Here is a 21,575-nt window from a genome sequence, read left to right on the forward strand (position 1 = left end):
AACCCCAAAGATAAAAACAATTTCTAGCGATGTACAAGAGAATGATAGGTAGCAGTGATGAATATAGCATTCGGCATCAGAAATTGTCAAAGTCAAATAAGTACGTTGGATGTACAGAGTATTGTATTCATCAGGGATCAACAAAGAGTCTAAGAAATTGGAAAAGGCTTGAAGCTTGATGTCTTTCGAAGAAATTCCTAAAATACCAAAAACGTCATTAGATTACTCATATAATTGTGAAACTTTTATTTGAATTATATAATTACATTATGATTCAGCGTGTGCTGCTTCTGCATCATTTCTTCGTTACTAGTATCTATTAAGCTAAACTGGGATTTTCTTCCTACTTAGTGACTTCTTCTCTTAATCCATCTTGTTCAATAATACCTAGGGATGTGATTATTTTAAAAACTTATTGCCTACTTTTGATATCCACGTTTCTTCTTAGTTTTGAAAACATCTGTTGTTTCTTCCTACAAGTTTTGAAAAATTACGATCCTAGCGTATTTACAAAGTGATCATTGCGTAGTTTACGATCGCTGCAGATTATCAATGTGCACCAACTTGGAAATAAAAATGCAATACTCAACAGTAACTTAGGTATTATATACCGATAATGATTTTCGTAGTGCAAAAGTTCCATCCGCGAACCAACACACACTTTCAACAAATAAAACAGGCAGAGAAATTATTAATTGGGATTTTAAAACAGTTCACAATAGGGGTAAAAAATAAATAGAACGCTTAATAACCTATTCCGAATAATGCGGCTTATTAATTTCGGTGGTGGCGATAATGAGAGCCTGGTGCACAAACCGACCCACACAGTTCGTGCCAGTCCAGTTCACAGTCCGGTGCAATCAGATTACGAGAAAAAAGCTGATAGCGGAAAATAGAGCGAACACATTTTTGATTCCCAGATGGCGCACGCGGCAACTTTTATAGTGCGGAATCACTCACCCCCTCCGCTGCAGCAGTTCCAGGGATATACCCGTCCCGCGTAATTGATGTGGTGATACGCTTATTTCGCCGCTGGTTTGGGTGACTGGTTGCACCGCGGGAGCAGCAACAGGGAGTTTCACCAAAGTCACTGTGAATGGAATGTGATTTTTGTATTTACGGAGGCTTTTATTTTGCAACCGTGTTAGACTGGTACAATTCACCGAAGGATTCAAAACAAAAATTGCAAACAATATTTGAACGTATTGGCCAATTAGTTTAGCTGGAATGCGGAAATTTGTTTGTGAAGTTTGACAATTAGTTACAAGAATCTTACAATTTGTTCAATATTGCTTATTACCTGCGCAGGCAAAAGGTTGTTAATGAAGAAGTTCCTGTATCAAAAGTATGAACATCATTTAAAAATTATAATCTCTCGCAAACGCATAGGCTTGTCTAATTACTCCAATGGGAAAAAGGCTTCCAAACAGCGAAACACTACTGGGACATAAGGGTAAACTTTTTCAACTAATATTTAGTAACTTGAAATTGCCGAACTACATTTGAAACCATAAAGCAAAACGATCAGCGAGTGTGCACGTGCAACTCCGTTCTAGGTTATTTTCCGCTATAAATTAATAAATAATCATAAACTTCATGCTCCAAATGGCTGGGCTCACCGGTTTTGAGCGATGCAACCGATTGACGATGGGTGGGGTGGTTCTTTGTTGCTAATTTATCGGGTGATATGTATGTACAGAGACAGCGATGTTTCGAAATAATCGAACGAGGAACTTTTACCAGACCACAGGAGACATCGGTGTGAACGGTGGCAAGGAACTCTTCGCTGATAAAGCCGTCAATCAGCTTCGATATATACGCTCATTTTTCATTCCATTTATTTAATTATGTAATTAGGAGCGTAATTCCATTTCACCGATGATAACGCACAAATTGTTCGCATTCACGTTCCACCGTGTCCTGGCTGGTATGTAGGCTGGATTTCATCAGGGGGGAGTCGCTATCAAAATTTCATCTTCCCGCCCCAAAAGTATGATGGCAGAAAGATGCAGCCCTCTATAGGCGTTTTGTGAAATTATTTTAATAGGTTTTACGTGTGTACACAATAAGCGGTTTCAGCGCACTCTAGGGCTTACTTCCCATGGCGTTAAATTTGCATGGCTAAAATCTAATAACTATTTTGCAACTATTATGCTGAGGGTGCCTGTAGCGTTGGAGAATCCGTACAATTACCATTCTAGTGGAGCGTAGTGATAAAATAATCATTTTTTTACCTGCAACTTTTCTACATTGAAAACAGGCGAAATCCTTCGTTCTTTGGTATTCATTAATGTTTTTTTCTTGTTTTATCTAGGACTTTGATTTATCAAATCAGCAAGAAGTCTACTTATAGCTATTGAGCGAAAAATTCTACTGCGATTGCGATGTGTGAGAGAAATGTACCGTGTGACCTCGGTTAGCATTCGGGAACCCAATACGTAACCGATAATTGTCCATAGTAGTAGTTATGCATATCACTTGGTTTAAAATTTACAATTAAATGGAAGCTATGCTACCGCGCTTTGATTCTACTCCCGATCGGCCCCGTGGTGAAACTGGTGCAGCTGTGATGCCTCGTGCAGTTGAGCCAGGTGGGAACTATCGTGCAGATTCGCCAGGTGAGCCTGTTCACCTAGGCTGGCCAGTTGAGCTGGATCGTAGAGCGACATCTTTAGGCGTTTGCATTTAGCGCGACGGTTCTTGAACCAGAATTGGACGTTCTTGCTCTCCAGGCGGGGGAATTTTTGACTGGAATGAAAAGGTTGGAAATAAAACCGATTAGAATAAATTTATGATTATTTACGGTTGAGAATTATATGGTAAGTACCAATGTGTTGTGTATCGTTATAGCTATTAACACAACAAAATACCAGAAGTAGAAGAGTGCCCAAAATTTAATAATAAAATTACCATTTAAAATTTAAAACGCATCTCAGACAACCTGTAATCGTAAAAGATGCTGCATAAGATGATAAAGTGGAGGCCATATGCGTGCATGCCTCCATTTAGGCGCATGTAAAATGTACGTAGGGTGCATGTACCAGTTATCACACCACCTAAGAAAAACTATTTCTGCAAAAATAAGAAGAAGACCGACGAATGTAAACAATAAGTCAAATGATTGATTAGTTTTCATACTTTACAGGAAAAATATAAAAACGGAGCCAAAACTACTTTTAGTATTTATTACGGCGTGTGCCAATGATAGGAATCCTGTATCAGTTATGGACACATTTGTTAATTTGGGTTCCATTTCGCACTATTTACATGCATTCCATATGGGATTTGCCATAATTGGTACACTCTGGCGAAATAGGGTGCAAGGAGGCCGAAAAGTTAAGGAAAATGATTTATTTCTACCATAATTTGAGCAAATTATGAAGTTTGAGTGATTGCAATCATCTTTTGTGATCGTGATCTGTTGTTCACGATTTTTTTCTTGTTGATTTGTATCTTTAAAGGTGGAAAATCAACTATGGCGAATTTGAGGTACTGTAGCCATAACTGGTACACTGAGCCTATATCGCCTCCACTTTAACATCTTATGCAAAATCTTATACGATCACTGGTTGACTGGGATGATTCACTTCGAGATTTTTTCCGGAGGTTCCTTTAGAAAATTCATCGATAACTTCTCCTTTTATTTTATGGACAATTCCTGCAATAAAATATTTGTGAATTTCTCCTGAGATTCGTTGGGGATTCTTCCAAGCAGTATTTTGGGAGCTCCTTCAGAAAATCATTACATATTTCTCCAAAAAAAACATTAAAACATTTTCATGAGACTTTTAGGGCAATCTTCGTTGCAGAATCTTCCGAGGATACCAGGAAACTAGTGATATTTTGTACGGCATTTGTTGGAGAATTCTTCCAGAGATTTTTTCTGCAATTCATTTACGGTTTTCTCCCGGTATTCCGACGAGAATTTTTACAGGGGTTTCTTAAGGGTTTCCTTAACTCCCATTGTAATTCCTGGGAGTATTTTCGAAGGAAGATCAGATTCTCGATGAAACTCTGGAGGAAATTTGTAACGCATCCCTTGAGAAAATTCTTAACGAATCTCCAAAGAAATTGGAGGGATTCTCCAAGGATTCCTGAAAAACCTCAAAAAGAAAATCTTAAAAAAAAAAATACCTGAAGGAATTTTGTTGCAAGACCTACAGAAACTGCTGATCGCTCTGAATCCCTGCTGAATTTCTACAAGGATCTCCGAAAAAAAAATCTTCAACGACTACCTTGAGAAGTTCTTCTAGGATATCCTGAAAAAATCCTTCGAAGAATCTCAAAATAATTTCTGGATCGAAAATCTAGTTAGAAGAAATCCTGATGGAACAATTGAAGGAGTTCCGTAAAAAAATATTTAGATGAAATACCCTAAGAAACCCTTTCGAAATGTCTAACGATTTTCTCAGTGGATTCCCGAAATAATGCCTGGAAGAATTTCCGAAGGGAATTCTGAAAGAATTCCCCAACGAATTCCTGAAAAATCAAAACAGAATCGCTGTGAAAATTAGGCAAAAAAAAAATCATCGATGAAGTTTTCAGTAGAACCCATTTGCATTTCTTAAGAGATCTCCAGAAGAATTGTTTTACAAATTACAGAAAAAATTCTACAAGGATCCATGTATAAATTTCCAAAAGAATCCCTAAAAAAATCTGAATGAAATACTTTAGGAAATTCCAGATGGAATTCCTAAACGAATACTAAAAGTTAGGGATATGGAAAAAAATCCCTGGATAATGTCTAGGAGAAATTCACCAAAGTATCTATTAAAAACTTTTCAATGGAATGAATTTGTGTAGCATTTTTCCGCGACTTTCTAAAAGGATTTGCAAAAGTATGCCAGAAGCACATTTCCCAAAGAATTTTCAGAGGAGCAGCTTTTTGGAGATAATTCCCAACGAATCCCTGGAGAAATTTCTCAAGGAGTCCGTGAAGCGATTTTGGTGCATATCTGAAGAACTTTCCGATGGCATCCCCGGATGAATGTTTGATAAAATTCTCGAATTGATTCCTGCAGAAATTTCCAAAGAATTCTTTTAGAAAAAATCCTGAAGGAATTCATCAGATTCCCCTAAGAAATACTCAATAAAGTATTTGATGAATATTATGATACACTCAAACTTCCATTCAGGTCGAATCCATTTAGGAAAAAACTATTTAGGTCCATCCATTTAGGTAACGTTACCTAAATGGAATCTGATTGTGTTCAGAGTTGCAAGTGGCGTTAAGAGGAGTTCAGGGCTCAGGGGGGAGCAATGAGGAAGATGGGGTTGGTTTGGGACTGTTTAAGGTTTCCTATGAACTTTCTTGAGCATAAGTCATCGAATCTACATGCGTAAAAGTCAAAAATTCTCTGAAGCTTCCTTAAACGCCTTCGAAATCGCTCTAAAACCCCCTCGGACACCATGTAACGCACCTGAGACTGTCAGAAACCCTAAAAAACGCCCACGTAACGCCTCTGAAACTCGCCAAAAATCACCTGAAGCAGTCTGAAATTTCCTCGGAATCCCCCTAAACCCCCTCGGTACCCATGTAACGCACCTGAGACCCTCAGAAACCCCCAAAAACGCCCACGTAACGTCTGAGTAACGCCTCTGAAACTCGCTAAAAGTCATCTGAAGCTGTTTTAATTGCCTTCAAAACCCCCTAATGCCTCCTCGGACCCCATGCAACGCACATGAGACCCTCAGAAACTCCCAAAAACGCCTACGTAACGCCTGAGTAACGCCTCTGAAACTCGCCAAAAATCATTTAAAGCTGTTTGAAATGCCATCAAAATCCCCTTAAAACCCCCTCGGACCCCATGTAACGCACTTGAGACCAGTGCGCAAAATTTTCGAGCAGACGCGTTCTACAAAATGTTAAATTGCTGATAAAATATTAACGTTTAGATTACATTTGATGGTGCTTTTCATAGATATTGTCCCATTTGATTGTCGAAGTGTTTTTGGTGGGAATCATAGCCATAAACATAGGTTATTATGGAGATGTTTCTTGGGCGGCTTAATATTCAATGACTACGAATTGACTGACTGTGCGAAAAGAAAGAGCGAACATGATTTTTCTTGTTTTGAACATTGAGCGCTGAAATAATCAAATTCGTGCTGTTTCCTGTCAATGACTGTGAACATTTTGCACTCTGCTTGAGCCCCTCAGAAACCCCCGAAAACGCCTGAGTAACGCCTCTGAAACTCACCAAAAATCATCTGAAGCTATTTGAAATGCCTTCGAGATCCTCCTACAACCCCCTCGGACCCCATGTAACGCACCTGAGACCCTCATAAACCCCCAAAAACGCCTACGTAACGCCTGAGTAACGCCTCTAAAACTCGTAAAAAATCATGTAAAGCTGTCTGAAATGCCTTCCATATCCCCCTAAAACCCCCTCGGACCCCATGTAACGCACCTGGAACCCTCAGAAACCCCCGAAAACCCCTTCGTAACGCCCGAGTAATGCCTCTGAAACTCGCCAAAAATCCTCTGAAGCTTTCTGAAATGCACTCAAAATCCCCTTAAAACCCCATCGGATCCCACGTATCGCAACTGAGACCCTTTGAAACTCCCCGAAAAACCGACCGCAAATATCGACGTCACCTCATAGTTACAAGAACTGATAGGAGTCATTAACGCTTTTGCTTTGTTTTAAACTACTTTTTCATTTTTTCCATTTTTTAAAGTAATTTCAATACACTTTCATTATGCATTCATGATCCAATTGTTTAACAATGGCATGACTGCCAGATTTTTTTTCCAAATCACCCAATCGCACATCAAGGGGTTTTAGGGGCGTTCGAGGGGATTTCTAGGAGTTCCAGATTGTTCAGGGGTTATAATTGCGGCTCAGTGGTGTTTCTGTAGCTTTCTATGGGGCTTCACGGTATTGCAAGGAGTTATGGAGAATTTCAGAGGCGTTCTAGGGTGTTCCAGAGGGTCTAAAAGAGTTTCATCGACGTTCTATGAGGATTCAGACAGTTTCAGGTGCACTCCAGTAGTGTTCCAAGGGATTCAGGGGCTTCAGGTACCACAATAGATCAAAGTAATGGTCGCAGTGGTTTAAATCCCAACAAAAAATGGGGCTTCAGGGGCTTTCAGGGGGTCACAGGAACATTCATGAGTATTCCTTCAAGCTGCAGGAGAGTTTCAGTGGTGTTCCATGGGATTTCAGGGGGTGTCAAATGCGTTCCAGACTGTTTCAAGAGGTTTAAGGGGCTCCTAAGGATTTTCGGGTGTGTCTCACGGGGTTTCCAGGGCGCTCCATGGGGCATCAGGGAGTTTTAGGTTGTCCCATGAGCGTCTCAGGGATGTTTTAGAGTGTCTCAGGAGGTTTTAGGGGTGTTCCATTGGGATTCAGGAGATTTTAGAAGCATACCAGAGGTATTCCAGGAGGTTCCATGAGGCATCAGAGGTGTTCTAGGGTGTTCCAGGGTATCAGGGGGTTTCAGGAGCGTTCCAATGGTTTCAAGAGGTCTTAAGGATGTTGCATGGGGCTTCGTGAGATTTCAGGAGGTTTCTGGGGCGTAGAGTAAAGTGGGGTAAAAGTTCGAGTGGGGCAAGAGTTTCTTTTGAAGTTTTTGAGCTCAATTCAAATTATTTTTTTCGGGTGTCAAGGTTGTTCGAAGCCTTTTAGAAAAAGAGTCTTTCACTCCAAAAATTATGGAAATTGATCAATATTTCGAAAAGTTATGACAAAATGTTGGTTTTTGAATAAAAAATTGTAACATGCCATGGTCCTTCCAACGCATGAAATGGAATTGTAATGAAATCGAATTCGGTATTTTATTTTGGGGCGTAACTAGCTATATTTTAAATGAATAACTTTTTGCAAAAAAGATTTGGAAATCATATTTTAAACATAGTGGGGCAAAAGTTCGAATTGTGGGGCAAAAATTCGAGTTATGTGGCAACTTTAGATAAAAACCTAAAATTGTGCAAAATGTACATATGATCTCTAAAAATGATGAAATAAGTAAGAAAATTCTATCAAAGTTGAAAAACAATGTTGTATTATCAGGATTTGGCGGAAAACCACTAATTTTTGGTGTATTAAATTTAACCCTGATTTGGGTAAAATCCAGATCGAACTTTAAAGTGTATTCCAGTTCCAACATCAAATATTAGGTGGTTTCAGATATTCATATTACCAAAGTGTCAAAAAAGTGTGCTACGGTTAGCGAAATTCCACAAACACTAGATTCGAACTTTTGCCCCAGTGGTGGGGCAAGAGTTCGAATAAGACACACACATACAAAAAGTGTTGTAACTCAAAATTGATAAGACTTTGTTCAGTAAAATTTTAGCTCATGGATGGTAGAATCCCCACACGGTATTCATTTATATTTATCTGCTTCAATTTTTTGAAAAAAGTTGAATTTTCAACTAGGGTCGAACTTTTGCCCCACCTTACTCTACCAATGATGTGGGTATCTCTAGGGATCTCAGACAGTCTAAACGAGTGATGCTGACTATACGCTTTGGAATGACGAGCAACCCAGAACAACTGACGGTGTTCCCGGAGGTTTCAAAAAGAGGCAGGTGCGTTCCAGACGTTATCAAATAGTTTTAGGGATGATCCAGGACTTTTCTTAAAAACCTCAGGGACTTTTAGGGGCGCTCCATGGTGTTTCAAAATCATTCCAGAGATACTCCTGGGGATTTCACGAAGTCTCAGGAGCCTTGCAGATGCTTTCAAGAAGTTTCTGGGGTATTCCAGGGCTGTTCTAAGGACCTCAGGGGGTTTTTGATGCGTTCCGAGGAGCTTTAAAGAATTCTAGGAAAGAATACCACTGAAGTGTTTCCGGGGGTTTCATTGGGGCTTCAACGGTGCTCCAAGTGTATATCCCTGATATCACCTGAAATGCCTTGAAACCTCTCCCAATATCCCCTAAAACCTCATTCATCCCCCCGGCCACTCCTGTGGAATCCCAGATGGCCCCTGAAAAGCCTTGATACCCCTTGAAACTGACATAAATCGTCCCTGAAACCCCCCAATGAACCACCGGGAGTTTCTCCAAAACCCTTCTGAAACTCCCAAGAAACATGAAAATCTGCCCTCCTTTGTCTCAACATTCACAACACGAGCAATCAAGCTACTGTACGAAACAAAAATGTCAAACGAGTGTACTTGACCACGATAGCGTCTTTGGGAGACGGTTCGGCTTTTATTATTCCTGTCTTCTTCCATAAAGAGAGCTGAGTTGGCCAATAACCATATGTGTGTCGTATTCAGTTCAACAAGCAAGAATAAACTAATATTAACATTCATAATCGGAATTGGTCAAAATCTATGCAAAAAGCTAGAATTAGACAAATGTCATCGTGTCAGACGACATTGATTTGACACTTTCTCATGTTTATTGATCTTCGTTCTACCGCTCGTGTTGTGTGTAAGAGGTAACGCTAGCGCACGAGTGTAACAAAACAAGCTGACATTCGACTGCGGCAACAAAATGAAGGTAGTGAAAAGTGTCGAATGTTTACAATACTGCGACAATACACCTAAACGACTGACGCCGCTAGCTGTACGGCCACAAGCCCACAAAGTATATAGAATGACCAGAACTAAACGTTCACAGAATATTGTTCTCCTACCGTGAAATTATGCACGGAAAAACAAAAGAAAAAAGTGTCAGTATAAACCGTATAGGGTAAATGTACCAATAGTGGTGCTATTAGTAGCTCCTTGTAGTAAAATAATTGAATAAAATGGATAATATCACAAAATAACAAGTCTGAAAACGTTAATCGGAAGTTTTTCACTTAAATTTGTTAAAAAAAAATGTAAACATCATTGTTTATTTCAGTTTTTGCTAATAAATCACTTGCACCAACTATAGGTACACAGTTCCTATTATGGAGGTAAAATTTAACATTGGTTCCTATAGTGGCGCATACCATTGAATTCTTATGGGACCCACCACTATAGGTGCAAAGGAGCAAAAAATTTAAGGAAAATAATTGAATAAAATAAGTTTTTCGGCAAATCCTGTACACAAAACTGAATTAATGTTATCAATTAGTTATGATGCATCTATTAAAAATATCATTTGCAAGCTTTTTGGTCGAAATAGTGCTAAATTGGCACTACCACCACTATTGGTACTACCTCCACTAAGGGAGCTTTTACCCTAACAATTGGCAAATTACACTACATAGTTGGGAACGAAACACAAAAAGAACCTTGCTAAATTCTTCCAGACTGAAAAGTTATCGAATGTCAGGTCAAATTTAATCGAATGTTGAACCGCTGTTGGACGCGCATCGGATACCTGCTTGATTTAGGGGCACTGCGACCATAACGCCCATGGGGGGCAAGTTGCGCCACCCTTGTTTTAGGCAAACCACGTTATTTTCAGCACTTTTTTCAACTGCAATCGTTAAAATAAGAATAAAAATTCTTCTTTACAAAAAAAGACGCGGACACCGTCTTCAGCCAGAGGCTGCACAGACTGAATGAAACTTAACACTAGACAAGGGACACACGGAGCATGCAGTGGATACGGGGAAGAAACTATCCTCACGAAAAGTTTCATCGCCCGGAGCGGGAATCGAACCCTCACCCCATAGCATGGTGCGATTAGAAGCTTAGTGACCCTAACCGCACGGCTACGAGGCTCCACACTTGAGTTTACATATTTTTACTAAAAAAATTGTACAAAAACTTCAAAAAAAGATTTTGGTTACTTTTGATGTAATTTTAGCCTGTCAAATTGTTGCACTTTTTTACATCTTTTAAAAGATTTTTTTTCTCGCTATCCCCATAAACTGTCTTGCACACTCCCATTGTTTGTGTACTAAGCGGAAAAAGTATCGAATTTGGCTCTTATAACTTTTTTACAAGGGTCCAAACTTCTGAGGCATATGTGGGGTAAAATGCCCACCCCTAGTTATTTACATTAAAATAGCCATTTAGATCCAAATTCTGGCATAAATTATGTAGAACAGAAGTTGGAACCAAGCAACAACACATTTTTACTATGAATAAGTTCACTAATCACACATCCAGTTGTCATTTTGTAGTAATTATTGATAAAACAGCTCATTATGACCTTTAAATGGAATTGACCCATAATTACAGGTGATCCATAATTATGCAATGACTGTATACCATTCACGAACAATAATAGTTGACAATAAACCAGGCGCGCAAGTATATGTACACAATTTGGCATCCTGGCGTTAGCTGTGGCTAGTGGCGCGTTTTACCCCGCATTGAAACTAAAAATCTGAAAAACAAACTTTTTTTCAAAATCGAATTTTTCAGTAGTAAAACATAAAACTGGTTTATGGTTTCTTCTATTTGAAAGGAAACATGTTGGTGCTTCATGTTAGTGCCAAAAAAGTGTGTATAGTGAAGTGTTTCGTGGTTAAAATTGGACTCTTCCTTAACGTGGGCGTCTTACCCCCAGTTCCCCTACCTAGGCAAAAGCCAGCTTACAGATACGAAAACAACGGCGCACGGCAAAAAAAAACAACAAGAAATCCGTTGCGGCGGTATTCATGAAATTTGTCATTGTCTTGTAGGGACTAAAATTGCTCAGAAAATGTAAATTATGATGTTTTTTGAAAAGTCTTACGATTCTTAATCATCACTGAAAACGTCTATCAGTAATCCCTCTTATATCTACACGAAGTAGGTATTGGGATCCTCACTGTGACTCACATTGGAGTAAATCACATCAAAACCTGATCATAGAGTAAAGTGGGGCAAAAGTTCGAGTGGGGCAAGAGTTTCTTTTGAAGTTTTTGAGCTCAATTCAAATTATTTCTTTCGGGTGTCAAGGTTGTTCGAACCCTTTTTGAAAAAGAGTCTTTCACTCCAAAAATTATGAAAATTGATCAATATTTCGAGAAGTTATGACAAAATGTTGGTTTTTGATCAAAAAATTGTAACATGCGATGGCCCTTCCAACGCATGGAATGAAATTTTAATGAAATCGAATTCGATATTTTATTTTGGGGCGTAACTAGGTATATTTTGAAGATGCTCTAGCATGTATAACTTTTTGCAAAAAAAATTTGGAAATCGTATTTCACACATAGTGGGGCAAAAGTTCGAATTGTGGGGCAAAAGTTCGAGTCATGTGGCAACTTTAGGTAGAAACCTAAAATTCTGCAAAATGTGCATATTATCTCTAAGAGTGATGGAATTAGTGAGAAAATTCGATTAAAGTTGAAAAAAATGTTGTTTTATCTGAATTTGGCGGAAAACTACTAATTTTTGGTGTAGTAAATTTAACCCTGATTTGGGTAAAATCCAAATCGAATTTTAAAGTGTATTCCAGTTCTAACATCAAATATTAAGTGGTTTCAGGTATTCCTATTACCAAAGTGTCAAAATAGTGTGCTACGGTTAGCGAAAATCCACAAACAGTAGATTCGAACTTTTGCCCCAGTGGTGGGGCAAGAGTTCGAATAAAACACACTCATACAAAAAGTGTTGTAACTCAAAATTGAAAAGACATTTGGCGTAACTTTGTTCAGCAAAATTTTAGCTCATGGATGGTAGAATCACCACACGGTATTTATTTATTTTTATCTGCTTCGATTTTTTGAAATATGTTGAATAATCAACTAAGGTCGAACTTTTGCCCCACCTTACTCTAAGTGGAAAAACTCAAAATGAAGTAATTGGGTTTTCCGTTGTGTTTTTGCTAAGTGTAGTTATCGTGTATTCGTTTGACAGCTAAGCAGTGTCCAAATGTTTTGTTTACGCTTATCAGAAGAGGTTAAGTGAAGCTGAAGTTTAGCCGTTTTCTTTGATATGACTCACAGCGCGTGCTAGTTTTGACCGTACAAAGTAAATGAAATTGATAGTCAATCAATTCAATGATGCAGTTTGTTAAAGGAGGTCAATGTTGTTATTCTGTTAATTTGAAACCCAAACAAATTGGCGTTGAATTTACATATAATATATGAAAATATTGAAAAAAATATTTGATGGAATCGTTTACCGTACATTTAAAATGAAATAAGTTGATTTTCCGGCTGTTTCCGGAAAATCTGCTTTTAGTGTATGATAAAACTATTGTTCCTCTTTCAAATGCAGAAAGAAAACCTTCCGGATGTTTCCGATTTCAAAAGTTGCAACACTTTGAAAAAATCGTGATAATTATATTATTATTTGATATTATTTGCCTTAAAACTCTATTTGGCCCTCTGAACGTATTTTTGCTGAAAACTAGAATTCAACAGCTTTCAAGCAAAAAAACGAAGTTTAAAATCGGTCAACTGGTTCAAAAGTTGTGATTTTTTGAAAAATTTTAGTTTCGAAAAATCTTGACTTTTACAATCATAAAATTGGTCACCCTAATGACGAAATTTAAAAAAACGAAAACTATGAAATACGTTTCATTACTAATTTAGGTTGCATTTGGGTTGCGAAAATGCGTCAAAATAATTTTGATCAGTTTTGATGTACTAGGTGCTCCACTGTGCGACTTCTCTAGAAATCTGTTTAGATAAATTTATCAAACATTTATTTTTGGTATTGCTTTGAAAACTCTTCAAGATCATAAAATCCACCAAAACCCACCAAATTTGTACATCAATGTAAAGAAATAGGTGATGCTTGCCAATACAAATTATCAACACTAATCAGATGTAAGAGAAACAAAAAAAAATCAAAACACTCACCGGTACGGCATCCGGTTCAGGTCCTCCGTGTACTTCAGGATCAGATTATGCGACGGGTGGGTGTTCATCGAGAACCACTGCTCCAGCTTGGGCACTTCGGTGACCGGATCGATAAACGTCCGATTCCGCTTGCGCCGTTCGTCGCTGTTGAACGACAGGTTCAATCCACCCTGCCCGAGGGCTCCCCCGTGGTTGTTCGGGCTGAGATCGCTTTTGAGGTGCATCCCGGCGGCGTTGGCCTGCATCGCCGGAATGTAGTGGCTCATGTACATGATCGAGTGCGAGAACATCGGGTTGTTGATGGGAAACGGTAGGTTTCGCTTAGAGTCCGGCGATGGCGAGCGGTAGTCGTCGATGGTGGACCCTTCCGGTTCGTCCATGTCCAGATCTTCGGATGCCGGCGAGCGAGATCGCTGAGGGGAGCTGGAGCGCTCGTTGGAGTAGTTTGATTTGGGTGCCTCGTTCTGGCTGGTGGAGTCGTTGGCCGATTCATTGACGTTGTTGTTGCTGGAGTTTAGGTTGTTGGTGGGTGGCGGAGAGGGAGGTGGACTGGAGCATGCTGGAATGTTTTCCTGCTTGATGGGAGTGTCTTCGGTTGGGGTTAGGGGCCGATTGCGTTCATGGATGGTGAGAGATAGGGGAAGTTGTGGAGAAAGTGGTCGATCCATGTCATCGTCCATTTCGTCCTGGGAGAGATTGTCGATGTCTTCGGATGGAGCACTGGGAGAGCTTTTCATGTAGTCCGGCTGGGAGAGCATCATGTTTGGATTTCCGTAGCCGTTGGTCATGCCTTGGCGCATTTCCGCTCGCTTTTGTGCTGCTCTGGCATTTTTGAACCAGTAGACCACGTTGTTGACGTCCAGAGGTTTACGCCCCCTTCGGGATTCCAGCGAGTTCAATTGAACGACGTATGACTGGATCTGCTGACGGGAGGGATGAGGATTCTCCTGGAACCACCGTTGTAGTTTTGGTAACTCCATTTCTGGATCGAAACTAGTCCTCATGCGAGTCTTCTGATTAGGGTATTGGGAATGTACCGTTTGCAGGGCTGGATGCACCACTAGATTGTGGTGGGGATTAGTAGCTCTATCAATAAGCGATTCGGGTCTGCTGTCGTGCATATTGAAATTGGAAAAGTCCAACTCGTTGGGTTGGGGATTAGCAAATGGAAGGATTTTGTGGGCGATGGGGTTGGGTTGCGGCGCTAGCTGGCTGCTCCACCATTGGTCAAACTTCCGGCGGACTTCATCGGTGATTTCCGGCGTGAAGGGGAATGTGTTTTGTAGTGGACTACGGCATATTTGCGAGAGAGTGATCTGAAATCAAGAAAAACGCAATAAATCCGGATTAGCACTGTTACTCGAGTGGTAATTACACTTGTATGTGGAAACCGCTAATGATGGAACGGAGAAAGTGGGAGATAGTGTAAATCCTTAAGCGTTGGAGAGCTGAAGTGCAGCGTAATCGTTGTTTGTTGCAGCACGAGTGGGATTACAATCGCAAGGGAATCGCACTAACGAGCTTTACTTGCTGTACCAGAACGGAGGCGCGGTGATGGAAGAGATCCGATTTCACGTTCTGCTTCTTGGCTTGAAGTAATCCTAAGACAAATGGAACGCCGGCTTGTTTGGCTCTGTATAATGATAGTGATACTTAGCCGTGAAGGAAGAGACACAAATCCGTTGTTTTTGCGACGCAGGTCGGACTTTTTCTCGGGAAAGTGACATCATATGAGATACATCAGCTTCAGCATGCTGCTGACAGATTTGGGTGAACTGGTATGACACCGTAGATAATCATATACATTTTACAATCACACAATCAAGACAGACAGGTGATAGTGTTTTGGCGAGGGTGATGCGGTAAAAATAGCTTAATCCTTATCTTGAATTAGGTGGATCAACAGCACAGACAATTGACCGTGATGGTGCATTGAAGTTATCTTATCTAGCGTGAGCAAACACTATAGCCAGGTATATGGAGCCACCCTTCAAGATTGAGTGGTTCAAAAAATATGGACTCAATATGTATAATTCATCAGACCCGTTGGATTAGTCACGGAACGGTTGTCGGTTTTTGGGGTGTGGGCCATGCATGATGGGCGTGATTAATCAAACGATTGTGTTTAGATAATTGAAACACAGCCAATACCGTGGCGATAATCATGTTGATGAATTGACTTTGGTGGCGACGGGGAAATAATACTGGATGAATTCAAAACAAAGTATTTGGAATGGCGCTTTGGAATTTCACAATAGGCAAGATCGTCATCAACCGAAACTCTGCAGAAGGTAGTCTTTTTTAATTATCCTTCAAAATATTACTTATTCACTAGCTGTCCCGGCAAACTTTGTGCTAAGCTTTTTGTTAAGCAGTGCTGGAATGAAATGGCCTGTAAAATGGAATTTAAAACTTTTCCGTTTTGCTTGCCTTGCCGCTGACTTTTTACGATCTAAACAAGTTCATGGAATTTACTCAGTTGTTATTAAATTGAAAAAAGAAAAAGAACTGAGTTTTGTTCAAAAATACATATAAAAGCATTGAAATCAAGGCTGTTAATCGATAAATTATCGCCGATAAGTTAACGCCAACTTTGACTTCGTTGACAGTGATTCGATAACTCGTCGTTAACGATAAATAATGCGTTGAATTATCGTTATCGTTATCGTAACTTCGATAATTCATCGAAAATTATCGAGTTAACTGTTGAACGCTGAGTAAAAAAAAACATTTTAGTCTGAAATTTTCCTGCGGCGTGTGTATGACCAAAGCGTGGGATATTATTAATCATAAGAATTAGCTATGTATCAACGTTACAGCCCGGAAAAATCTATACTTTCACCTTGCTAATCAGTCGACAACATCCCTGTAGGTATTCCCGAAAAATCTTGGCAAAATTCCACTGGAATGGCGAGGAATTTTCTGGTGGAATTCCTGATGAAAGCCCTTGTTTACCTAATAAATTACACGATGGAATCGCTGGCGAAATATTAAAGGAATGCTTGGAGGTATTTCCAAAGTAATACCTGGCGGAACTCGAAATAAAATAGTTACAATAGAATTCCTGGAAAACTATTCAATAGAATGTCTGGCACCGGCAGAACTCCCTATGCAATGGCAAAGAATTCCCGATTGAGTCCATTATTTCGAATTTTCCGATGGAATCTCTGTCGAAATACTCCTTATGTAGAATCCCTGGAGATATTCCCAGTGATAATTCCCGAAGGTTCATTATCTGCGATGGGAAACATAACTTTCGAATCATTGGAGCTCTGTATGTTGCTGTCAAAGATTTTCACTCAAGATTGCTATGATTAAAAATCCCGTAAGTTAACTGCAGTTAACTTGCGTTGATTTATCGAGGGCCGATAAATCTTGCGATAATGTATCGTCATCGCAGTGAGCGATAACGTTGAACGCAATTATCGTTATCGACGATAACGATAATTTATCGATTAACAACCTTGATTGAAATGAATAAAATTAAATGAAAATCTTTGGAATTTTGGATGTAAGCCATAGAGCCCAATAAATAATACTAATCATCAGATTTCAAAAGAGTTTAGATATTTTGTAGTATATATAATTTCTGGATTTGACGGTGATTATAGTGTATTCACCAATCACTGCAACAGACGTCAATTAAAAACTTTCGAGAAACACATACGTCTGCGATGTCTACAGAAATCTGCCTCGAGTCGATAATGCACCAATTATGTAATCTGTCAATTATTTCATTAAAAAAAAGATATCTTGTATGAATTTCATGAGGAACTGAAGCAGAATTCCGTGAGAGAAATTCATGAGGAATTCGTTGGAGCTACCATAGGAACCCCTAAGGGAACTTCACGATAAATCTCTGGAGAAACTCCAAGAAGTATACATGGGCACCTCCAGAAGGAATTTTTGAGAGACTCCAGAATGCATACCTAGTGAAACAGCAAGAGGAATTCAGGAGTAATTCTTTGGGGAAATCCAGAAGCAATTCATTGACGATCTCCAGAAGGAATAGAAATCCAAACTAAATCCGAGGTTACACCATGAACACTCTTTTTTTCACAATTTTATCTCCCTTTCGGCTTAGATGTCAATCTCCAACGCACTCGCGTTTGTGCCTAGTAACTACAAGTGAAGGCGAATTGTTCGTACGAAATCGAGATTTACCCTCAAACTTCGCATACCTAGCCTCCAGTTGTCTATGTTTCAGACATGCCAGACATGCAAACCTGTTATATGCCAAAACAGGGTAACAAGCATCATTGAACTCCAGGAAGATTGGAGGAACTTCAGGAGACATTTCTGATGGATCTTCAGGTTTAGTTCCTGAACTGAACTGCTGAATGTATTTTAGGATGGATCCCGAAGGAACTCCAGCACGAATTCCTAATAGATTGGCTGGAATTACCTGGGAATCCCTAGAAGGGATTCGGATAAAAGGTGGGGGGGGGGGGGGAATGAAAATCTTGATGGAGCTCGAGAACCTACGAAATAAATCCCAAGAGGGACTTCAGAAGATTTCTGGAGTACCTACAAAAGGGAGATATGTTCAGCTCAATGATCAATTCTTGAGGCATTCCAGGAAGAATTCTAGGAAACACTACAGGGAAAAATCTTAGTTTACTTAAGGAGCACTGGTTTTGAAAACTCCAGGAAAAATTCTTAGGGAAACTTCAGGAAAAAATCCGGTTTTAACTTCAAGAGGAATTCAAGTTTAACTAAAGGAAGAACTCTAAGAGCAATAACTGGAGGAGATCCAGGAGGAATTCCTGAAGAAATTAATCCGTCGAATCCATGAGGAACTGTTTATGGAATTTCATAAAAACAATCCTGGGGAAACTTTGCTCTAGTTACTGGAGAATTCCAGAATTACTAAGGGAGCTTCAGGAAGAATCGCTATGGGAAGTCCAGAAGCTAGTCCTGCCAAAACACCAGGAAAACTTTCGGGGGAAACTCCAGGAGAAATGTATGGGAAAACTCAAGGAGGAATTCGTGGGTGAACTCCTTGTGGAATTACTGGGAGGAATCCAGAGTGAATTTCTGCGTAAACTCTATGATCAACTAATGAGGGAACTTCGAGAGGAATTCCTGGGGGAACTTCAGGAGGAATTTGTGGGAAATTTAGGGTGAATTCCTGCATAACTACATGAGGAACTACTGCGGGAGCTTCAGATGGAATTGCTAGGTGAATTCAATAAGATTCCTTTTTTGCTGAAACTCCAGGAGGAATTTAGGAAGTACTTAAAGAGGAATTTATGAGAAAACTCTAGGAGAAATTCCTGGATGAACTATCAAAGCGATTCCTCAGCAGGAATTCCTAGGGAAACTCCAGGAAGAAATACTGGGTGGAACTCCAAGAGGAACTCCTAGGGAAACTCTAGGAGAAAATCCTGGGGGAACTCCAGAAGGAATTCCTGGAGGAACTCCTGGAGGAATTTCTTGGGAAACCTTCTAGTGGAATTCCTGGTGTATTCCTGAAAACACTCCGGGATGGATTCCTGGAGAAATTCCAGGAGGAACTCCTGGGGGAAATCCTTTGGGAACTTCCGGATGAATTCCTAGGGGAACTCCTATAGGAATTCCTGGAGGAACTTTTGGAAGAATTTCTGGAGAAGATTGCTGTTGGGAATCGACTGTAATCTTGACTCTATAGATTAACGGCTACGCAGTCTTAGGGTTCAAAAAACGAGTTTTATTATTCACCCGACGTTTCGACACGGGGATAGTGTCTTCCTCAGGGGGAAAATAAATATTAACGTTTTTGGTCAAATGTTTTGTCTAACTTTAACTGTCTCGTTTTGTGTCGTTTTTGGTACATGCTTACACTTCGAAATCACTGCGCAATGGCGCAAATTTTCCCTCTTTAGCAGGACACTATCCCCGTGTCGAAACGTCGGGTGAATAATAAAACTCGTTTTTTGAACCCTAAGACTGCGTAGCCGTTAATCTATAGAGTTTCTGGAGAAGTTCCTAGGGAAAGTCTAGCAGGAATTCCTGGAATACACCAGTTGGATTTCAAGAAGGATTCCAGGGGGAATTCTTGGTGGGATTGTTGAGGAAACTCCAAGAAGAGTTCCTGTAGAAACTTCAGAAGGAATTCCTGGGGAATCTTCGGGAGGAATTCCTGGAGAAATTTTAGAAAAAAAAATCCAGGAGGGTCTACAGTTAACCTAGTGGTTAAGGCTATCGACCGCCAATCCGGAGACGGCGGGTTCGATTCCCGTTCCGGACGGAAAATTTTCTGTATCATTGTACTTGCCTCACAATACACAAATTTATGCAATGGCAGGCAAACAAAGCCCTTCAAATAATAACTGGAAGTGCTCGAAGAACACTAAGTTGAAGCGAGACAGGCCAAGTCCATATGAGGACGTAGAGCCATAAGCAGGAAGAAGAAGAATACGAAGAAGAAGAATAAGAAGAAGAAAAATAACAAGAAGAAGAAGGGTGAACTCCAGTAAGAATGCCTGAAGAAACTCCTTACAAGCTTCCAGCATTAATTTTAGGAAGAATTACTGGGGGAACTGCAAGGGGAGCTCCTGGGAAAACTCCAGAACTCCTAGTGGAATTCCTGAGGGAATTCCTAAACCTGAAGGAACTCCTGGAAAAAAATCTGGAGAAATTCCTGGAAGAATTCCTGGGGGAACTCCAGGAGGAATTCTTTGGGGAACTCCCGGATGAACTTGTGGGAAAACTCCTGATGGAATTTCTTGTGAAACTTCTGGAGAAATTCGTGAAGGAACAACTGGAGGAATTCCTGGGGGAACTTTTTGAGGGATTCCTGTGAGAGCTTTTGTGGAATTCATTGGAGTACTTTTGGAAGAATTCCTGGGGGACAAATTACTGGAGGAACTCCTGGGAGAACTCTAGGAGGTATTCTCAGGAGAGCTTCACGAGATATTCCTGAAGAAAGTCTACGAGGGATTTTTGGGGAACACCAGAAGGAATTATTGGAGGATTCCTTTGTGGGATTCTTGAGGAAACTCAAAGAAGAGTTCCTGTAGAAACACCAGGAGAAATTCCAGGAAAATCTTCGAGAGAATTCCTGGGAAAACGTTGAGAGGATTTCCCAGAGGAATTCCGGGAGAGACTCCAGGAGGGATTCCTGAGAAATTTTTAGGAGGAATTCCTGAGGGAACTTCAGGAAGAATGTGTGAAGAAACTCCAAGAGTTACTCCTTAAAAGATTCCAGCATGAAGTTTAAAGGGAACTCCAGGACTAACTCCTCTCTGCAGGCGATTTTTTTTTAGGACACTTCAGCATCAATTACTGGGGGAACTCCAGGAGAAATTCCTTAGTAAACTCTGGGAGAAATAATTAAAGGAGGTTTAGGAGGAATTCCTAGGAGAACTCAGTGGGGTATTTCTGAAGGAAATTCTGGAGGAATTCCTGAGGGAACTCATAAAGAAATTATCAGGGGAATTCCGAGAGAAATTGTTGGGAGACTTACTGGGAAAATTACTATATCATAAAAAATACCAGAAGTAACTCATAAAAGATTCTTTTTTTTAGAAATCGTACGTGCCAGAGTGGGTGACAATCGTGAGAATTGTCTTTAATAATTGATGGATGCTCCACTAGGACTGGGCCCGGTAGTAAACAAAAAAAAAAACGGCATCAGGCGTCGTCACATGAATCATAAGTTAGGACTCTCCTAAACCTCCCCTAAGGGCACCTCACAACCAGAATAGCAAGAATCGGTTGGTTAAAGACCAGGCCCTGTCCAGGAGGAATCATCTTTCAGTAAAGATACAATAAAGCAAATTGTTGTCCACCAAGTAAGTTACCACTTTAGTCACAAATCTACAGTAACGGTTCTGACCCAAACTCCACCATAGCAAAAACATAAGTGACAACGCGCTCTTCTACAAGAATGCAAAGAGATTTTCTTAATTCTTCACCCATCCGTTCCGTTGCCCTGCTTCAACCCTGCTTGTTATAA

The 21,575-nt window shown here is 40.1% G+C and overlaps 1 protein-coding gene across 1 annotated transcript in view; it reads right to left on the reverse strand.

The window, feature by feature from the left end:
* Window positions 1-217: 217 nt before the first annotated feature.
* Window positions 218-21,575, reverse strand: part of LOC109430554 (dual specificity protein kinase splA) — a 341,935-nt gene continuing 320,577 nt past the window's right edge. Inside the window, exons 5-6 of the mRNA XM_019706628.3 lie at window positions 13,637-14,952; window positions 218-2,748 (exon numbers count right to left, since the gene is read on the reverse strand). Of these exons, the coding sequence (XP_019562173.3) occupies window positions 2,529-2,748; window positions 13,637-14,952 (1,536 nt within the window). The 3' untranslated portion in view covers window positions 218-2,528. The remainder of the gene's footprint in view (window positions 2,749-13,636; window positions 14,953-21,575) is intronic.

Source organism: Aedes albopictus, chromosome 2 (assembly GCF_035046485.1).
Source record: "Aedes albopictus strain Foshan chromosome 2, AalbF5, whole genome shotgun sequence".
NCBI lineage: Eukaryota > Metazoa > Arthropoda > Insecta > Diptera > Culicidae > Aedes > Aedes albopictus.